Source organism: Mandrillus leucophaeus, unplaced genomic scaffold (assembly GCF_000951045.1).
Source record: "Mandrillus leucophaeus isolate KB7577 unplaced genomic scaffold, Mleu.le_1.0 Scaffold51, whole genome shotgun sequence".
In the NCBI taxonomy this organism is placed as follows: domain Eukaryota; kingdom Metazoa; phylum Chordata; class Mammalia; order Primates; family Cercopithecidae; genus Mandrillus; species Mandrillus leucophaeus.
In genome coordinates this window covers 5,801,550-5,809,589 of record NW_012105475.1, presented here as the reverse complement: position 1 = coordinate 5,809,589, position 8,040 = coordinate 5,801,550, and the positions used below count along the sequence as shown (strand labels likewise).

The following is an 8,040-nucleotide window of genomic DNA, read 5'->3' as shown; positions in this document are numbered from 1 at the left end:
AAAGCTCACTTGTGCCTCTTCCCATGATCTGATTTCTATTGCCAAGATTAGTTTTGCCTGTTCTAGGACTTCATATAAATGGAATTAAACAGTACACTTTTGTGCCTAGCATCTTTCACTCATCCTGCACCTGTGGTGTTGTATGTATTGATTGTTCTTTGTATTGCTGAATAGTATAACATTGTATGAATTTGTTTATCCATTTTTGTGTTGATTGACATTTGGGTTGCTTCCAATTTGGGGCTATCGTGAGTAAGACTTAGGAGCATTCCTTTTTTTAAACTTATGTTTTCATTTCTCATGGGTAAATACCTAGGAGTGGAATCCTGGGTTATAAAATAGATCTGTGTTAGCTTTTCTAGTGGATGCTAAATGCTATCTCATTGTTATTTTAATTTGCATTCTCCTCATAACTAATAATAGCAAGAATCTTTCATGTCATTGTTAGCCATTGTGTATCTTAAGTTTTTTCAAGTCTTTCGCCCATTTTTAAATTCGGTTGCTTATGTTTTTAAGATTGGTTTTTAAGAGTTCTATATGTATTCTGAATAAGAATCCTATGTTAGAAATATGTAATGCAAATATTTCCCAATCTGTTGCTTGCCTGTTGATTTTCTTAATGGTGTCTTTTAATGAGGATCAGTGTACCAATTTTTAAAATGTTTTCTGCCTCTTGTGGTCTGTGTTTGGTAAGAGGTAGTTGTTTAGGTCAGGTTGGCTTTTTTTCCCCCACGTAGGTATCTGGTTGTTCCAACAGTATTTGTTTTTATATATTGACCTTGAATCATTTAATCTTGCTTTGCACTTAACAGTTTTATAGGGTTGTGGGGTTTTGGGGTCAATTCCACAGGGCTTTTCTACATATAGTCATTCCTCTGTATCTGTGGGTTCTGCATCTGTATATTCATCCAACTATGGATTAAAAATGTAGTTAGGCCTACTATGGTTGTGTCTGTACTTAATATGTACAGATTTGTTTTCTTGTCATTATTCTCTAAACAATATAGTATAACAATTTCCATAGCACTTACATTGTATTAGGTATTATATCTAGAGACAAGTTTAAATATACAGGAGGGTGTACTTAGGTTATATACAAATACTACACCATTTTTTTATCTTTCCTTTTTTTTCCTGTCTCGTCCCTCCCTCCTTCCCTCACTTTCTCTGTCTTTCTCTTTCTCTCTTGAAAATCCCCAGAGGATTTTGGTATCCTCCAGGGTCCTGGGACCAATCTGCCACGGATACCACGAGACAACTGCATACAATCATGTCATCACCAAATAATGAGTTTCACTTCTTTCTTTCCAATCTGTATGCCTTTCTCACATGTATAGATTCATATGGCCACCACCACACTCAAAATACAAAACAATTCCATCACAAGCATCCCTGTGCTACTCCTTTTGTAGCCAAAAGGCAGCTTCCTTCCTCCACCTCTCCCTAATCCATAGCAACACTAATCTATTCTCCATCTCCATAATTTTGTCTCTTCAAGGGTGTTATATGAATGGAATCAAATAATGTGTAATCTTTTATGATCAGCTTTTTTCCCATTCAGTATAATTCCCTTAAGATCAATCCACGTATGATTTGTTTTTTTCTTACAGAGTAGTATTCCATAGTGTAGATGTATCTCAGTTTGCATACCCATTTATTTGGGTTGTTTCTAGGTTTTGGTTATTATGAATAAAGCTCCTATGAACATCTATGTGGAGTTTTTTTTAAATAGATATAAAATTTTTAATGAATTTTTGTTTCTTGGAATTAAAGGCCTAACAGTGCAATTTGCTGGGTTATATGGTAAGCATATGTTTAGTTTTCTAAAAAATCACCATATTCTTTTCCAGAGTGGCTCTGTAATTTTACGTTCCATCAGCAGTATATGAGTGATTTACTTTCTCCGCATTCTCACCAGCATTTGGTGTTACTACTATTTTTATATTTTTTTTAACTCTGATAGATGTGTAGTGACACTAATTGTGGTTTTAGTTTGCATTTCTTTAATAACTGATGATGTTGAATATCTTTTTATGTGCTTATTTACCACCTGTATGTCCTCTTTAATGAAATGTCTTTTACAATAAATGAGTTTTTGTAAATGGCCTATATTTATTTTCATTTTAGTAAACTGTTTCACGTTAGACCTGTAACCCAAGGAGATGTGTATAGAGCTGAAACTGAAGAAATTCCTAAAATATTCCAGGTAAAAATCTGAAGTTATAATTTTAAAGAATCTAAGTTCTAAGTGTTTTTGTGAAGTAAATGTAAAATTTACCAATGCTTAAGATTTTTAAAATCTTTTCCTTTCACCATTCCTGAATGTAGATACTATATGCAAATGAAGGTGAATGTAGAAAAGATGTAGAGATGGAACCAGTACAACAAGCTGAAAAAACTAATTTCCAAAATCACAAAGGCCATGAGTTTATTCCTACACTCTACCACTTTCCTGCCAATTGTGATGCCTGTGCCAAACCTCTCTGGCATGTTTTTAAGCCACCCCCTGCCCTAGAGTGTCGAAGATGCCATGTTAAGTGCCACAGAGATCACTTAGATAAGAAAGAGGACTTAATTTGTCCATGTAAAGGTAAGGTGTGGTAATTATTGTTACAACTTATAACAAATTTAGTTTTAAGTCTCAATGAAATAACTTATGTGTATTAATTTCTATACCAAGTTGAAAAGAGATTATAAAAAGTAGTATTTTGACACTGGTGGAGCAATGTGCAGCTATTTACAGATTTAGCTTTTAAGAATGTTTTTATTTATTTTTGTTGATTGATTGAGATAGAGTCTCACTCTGTCTCGCCCAGGCTGGAGTGCAATGACGTGATCTCAGCTCACTGCAGCCTCTGCCTCCCAGGTTCAAGGGATTCTCCTATCTCAGCCTCCTGAGTAGCTGGGACTATAGGCATGTGCCACACCTAGCTGATTTTGCATTTTTAGTAGCGATAGAGTTTCAGCATTTTGCCCAGGCTGGTCTCGAACTCCTGACCTCAGGTGATCCACCTGCTTTGGCCTCCCCAAAGTGCTGGGATTACAGGTGTGAGCCATTGCACACCCGGCCAACAGTGTTTTTAAAGAGAATCACCCCATTGTAAACAAACAAAAAACCCAAACATGCCACTAAGAAATTACTCCAAGTTGGAGAGGAGAGCAACAGGTGAGTTCTACTCTATTCCGTCCTTTATTTTTTCCTCTTCTTTTTGTCTGGCATTCACTGCCTGGATCAGCATGCATGCTGTATCATAGACAGAATATTTTCTAGTTTAGCAGAGGTAGCTTGAGGGAAAGAATACAGACCATAGCTATTTTCAGGTAAGAAACTTATGTTCTTTAAATACATTTATTTGTTTTACATTTTTTTTATATTTCTGATTTTACTTTATTAGTTTGACTAATTTATTTTTAAATTTCATCCTTATTTAACTTAAGGAGAATGAGATATTGTTCATGCTTAATTAAGCATATTAAAACTTTTAAAACCTTAAGAACTTGAAAAACTATGCATTTGATAGGTTGGATTTAAAAAAAGATATGACTTTAATTATGCTTTTTTTTCCTCGTTAACATAGTAAGTTATGACGTAACATCAGCAAGAGATATGCTGCTGTTAGCATGTTCTCAGGATGAACAAAAAAAATGGGTAACTCATTTAGTAAAGAAAATCCCTAAGAATCCACCATCTGGTTTTGTTCGTGCCTCCCCTCGAACACTTTCTACAAGATCCACTGCAAATCAGTCTTTCCGGAAAGTGGTCAAAAATACATCTGGAAAAACTAGGTAAGGATTTGAAATGCTAACCTTTTTAACAATGTGAAAATGATTGGATAACATCTATTAAAATCAGAAATCTAATTCTTTTCACCACAGAGGGCATCATTTTTAGGTCTTTGTATATGACTTGCAGTGACTTTATAAATTAGTTTGACTTATTCTTGTTAGAATTTAAAAATAATAATACATGCAATATTATATTTATTTAGTTCTGTGTCTAATTTTATTGTCATAAGTTGCTGTACCTGGCATAGTTTTAGCCCTTAATGCTTTAACCAACTTGTTAATTTTTTTAATGCAGAAATTCATATAAAACTTTTAATCATCTTTTCTGTTTTTTAACTGTGTTGGCATAGTTTTTCTACAAAAACCAAGATTGTTTTTCCCTTTTTTGTTAACTTCCCATACTATCGCAACATAACAAAATTATTTGGTATTATCAGTGACTTTTTTTTTTAATTATTATACTTTAAGTTCTGGGATATATGTGCAGAACATGCAGGTTTGTTACATAGGTATACATGTGCCGTGGTGGTTTGTTGCACCCATCAACCCATCATCTGCATTAGGTATTTCTCCTAATGCTATCCCTCCCCTAGCCCCCGACCCCCCGACGGGCCCTGGTGTGTGATGTTCCCCTCCCTGTCTCCATGTTTTCTCATTGTTCAACTCCCACTTATGAGTAAGAACCTGTGGTGTTTGGTTTTCTGTTCCTGTGTTAGTTTGCTGAGAATGATGGTTTCCAGCTTCATCCATGTTCCTGCAAAGGACATGAACCTATCCCCCGGCCCCCCCCCCCCCTTTTTTTTTTTTTTTTTTTTTGAGGCAGAGTCTTGCTTTGTTGCCCAGGCTGGAGTGTAGTGGCGTGATCTCGGCTTACCACAACCTCAGCCTCCTGAGTAGCTGGGACTACAGGTGCATGCCACCATGACTGGCTAATTTTTGTATTTTTAGTAGAGATGGGGTTTCATTATGTTGGCCAGGCTTGTCTCGAACTCCTGATCTCATGATCCACCTGCCTCTGCCTCTCAATGTGCTGGGATTATAGGTGTGAGCCACCATGCCCAGCCGAACTTATCCTTTTTTATAGCTGCATATCAGTAACTATGTTATTACAAACAAACTTCCCAGTTAAGTCCTACTTCTTTTGTTGTTTAACTTTATTTTGTTTTTTAAGACAGAGTCTCACTCTGTCACCCAGGCTGGAGTGCAGTGGCGGCACTGTCTCAGCTCACTGCAACCTCCACCTCCCAGGTTCAAGCAATTCTCCAACCTCAGCCTGCCAAGTAGCGGGGATTACAGACGGATGCTACCATGCCTGGCTAATTTTTGTCATTTTAGTAGAGAGAGGGTTTCATCATGTTGGCCAGGCTGGTCTCAAACTCCTGACCTCAAGTGATCTGCCTGCCCCAGCCTTCCAAAGTGCTGGGATTACAGGCATGAGCCATCATGCCTGGCTGTTTAAATATTTTTGATGGACTTTTTTCCAAAAATATCTTTTATGCCATGATAAACAATTATAAGGCATAACCATTCATTCATTCATTCATTCATTCATTCATTTTGAGACAGAGTCTCACTCTGTTGCCCAGGCCAGAGTGCAGTGGCACAATCTCAGCTCACTGTAACCTCTGCCTCCCGGGTTCAAGCTGTTCTCCCACCTCAGCCTCTTGAGTAGCTGGGATTACAGGTACATACCACCACACCCTGCTAATTTTTGTATTTTCAGTAGAGATGGGGTTTCACCATGTTGGCCAGGCTGGTCTTGAACTCATGACCTCAGGTGATCCACCCTCCTGGGCCTCCCAAAGTGCTGGGATTACAGGCATGAGCCACCACACCCGGCAATTAACTCTTTCTTGGAGAGAAATTATGAAATCTCATCTCATTAAGTTCTCATTTTACTCATTAGTAAATAAGGCTCAGAGAAATTAAGCAGTTTGCTCAATCACAGAGCCAATGGATTGGAAGCCATTTCTGTCCAATTCTAAAGCCTATGTTGTCCAATTCCAAAGCCTCTATTCTACCACATACCAGCTTCCCTAGAGTGTACTCCCTAGATTAATAGGGCCATTCGAATCTAGAAGCTGAGCCCTAACACTGATTGGCCTCGCTGCCAGTGTCACCCACATCTTCCAAGCAGGCTTAAAGCCATCTTGAATTCATCTCTTTTGTTCATTCCCTGTTGTCAGTAACCAGGCCTAATTCTTTGAAATGACTTACATCCTTTCCTTCTCAGCCACCACACTATATCAGGTATTACCACATCACTGCTAACTTAATTCTGTAGAATGCTATGTCAGCCTTCTCCTGAACATAGGGTGTAAACTGGATCTAAAGTGATTTGAAATGGGATTATAGCTGAGTAAGAAAATGTGCAGAAACAAAGAGGAGAGAATACTAAGTATATTTTTCCTATTCCTTGTTTCTCAAATTTTGTGTAATTGTTAATTGTATGTAAAGATAATGTATATTTACCTTTCCTCCTAATGTTTGTTTCTTGTATTCTTAAACAGAGTGCATTTCTTAAATTAGTTTTTTTCCCCCTCCTCAACAGTTAACCATGTGACCGAGTGCCTTGTGGAGTCGTGTGGGATGCTACCTGATAAACCAGGCTTCTTTAACCATGCAGAGCAGACAGGCTGTTTCTTTGACACAAATATCACAGGCTTCAGGGTTAAGATTGCTGTTATTCTGTCCTTGCTTTGGCACAACACACTGAGGGGTTTTTTTTTTTATTGCGGGTTTGCCTACAGGTAGATTAGATTAATTATTACTATGTAATGCAAGTACAATTGGGGGAAAGCTTAGGTAGATATATTTTTTTTAAAAGGTGCTGCCTTTTTGGATTTATAAGAAAATGCCTGTCAGTCGTGATAGAACAGAGTTTTCCTCATATGAGTAAGAGGAAGGGACTTTCACTTTCATGTGGAACGGCCATCACTATCAAGATCAGCTCATGGAAGGAGTAAAGAAAATATCTCAAAATGAGACAAACTGAAGTTTTTTGTTTGTTTGTTTTTTTAAATGACTTAAGTTTTTGTGCTCTTGCAAGACTATACAAAACTATTTTAAGAAAGCAGTGATATCACTTGAACTTCAGTGCCCTCACTGTAGAATTTAAAAGCCTTACTGTTGATTGCCCATGGTGGACTTGATGGAGAAATTAAATATCTTTCATTATGCTTTAGAAAATACTGTATATGTTTCAGCAAGTTTGGGGAATGGGAGAGGACAAAAAAAATTACATTTAATCTATGCATTTTTGCCAAGCCATATTGAGTTATTTTACTACTAGAGACATTAGGAAACTAACTGTACAAAAGAACCAAGTTTAAAAGCATTTTGTGGGGTACATCATTTCTATAATTGTGTAATGTATTTCTTTGTGGTTTTAAATGATAAAGACATTAAGTTAACAAACATATAAGAAATGTATGCACTGTTTGAAATGTAAATTATTCTTAGAACACTTTCAATGGGGGTTGCATTGTCCTTTTAGTGCCTTAATTTGAGATAATTATTTTACTGCCATGAGTAAGTATAGAAATGTCAAAAAATGTATTTTCAAAAAATTATGTGTGTCAGTGAGTTTTTCATTGATAATTGGTTTAATTTAAAATATTTAGAAGTTTGTTGGACTTTCATAAATTGAGTACAATCTTTGCATCAAACTACCTGCTACAATAATGACTTTATAAAACTCTGCAAAAAATGTAGAAGGTTGCACCAATATAAAAAGGAAATACGGCAATACATCCATGATGTTTTCCAGTTAACATAGGAATTACCAGAAAAATACTGTTAAACTCTTGTCCAGTAACAAGAGTTGATGCATATGGACAGTATGATTTATTGTTTATTTTTTTAACCAAATACCTCCTCAGTAATTTATAATGGCTTTGCAGTAATGTGTATCAGATAAGAAGCACTGGAAAACTGATCGTCTCTAGGATGATATGCATGTTTCAAGTGGTATTGAAAGCCGCACTGATGGATATGTAATAATAAACATATCTGTTATTAATATACTAATGACTCTGTGCTCATTTAATGAGAAATAAAAGTAATTTATGGATGGATATCTTTAATTTTGACTGCAATGTGTTTTCTCATGGCTGAAATGAATGGAAAACATACTTCAAATTAGTCTCTGATTGTATATAAATGTTTGTTAAGTTCCACGGTTAGATTAAAGTATATTTTTAAAAGATAAAACGTGGTCTTGGGCTCTAAAACAAGAGTGGGTATAGTTCACAT

At 36.2% G+C, this 8,040-nt stretch overlaps 1 protein-coding gene across 1 annotated transcript in view; it reads left to right on the top strand.

Annotated features, from left to right (window-relative positions):
• Window positions 1–7,811, top strand: part of ROCK1 (Rho-associated, coiled-coil containing protein kinase 1) — a 159,249-nt gene extending 151,438 nt beyond the window's left edge. The window contains exons 30-33 of the mRNA XM_011996345.1: window positions 2,128–2,206; window positions 2,329–2,590; window positions 3,579–3,786; window positions 6,338–7,811. Coding sequence (XP_011851735.1) covers window positions 2,128–2,206; window positions 2,329–2,590; window positions 3,579–3,786; window positions 6,338–6,341 — 553 coding nt within the window. The 3' untranslated portion in view covers window positions 6,342–7,811. The remainder of the gene's footprint in view (window positions 1–2,127; window positions 2,207–2,328; window positions 2,591–3,578; window positions 3,787–6,337) is intronic.
• Window positions 7,812–8,040: the final 229 nt, after the last annotated feature.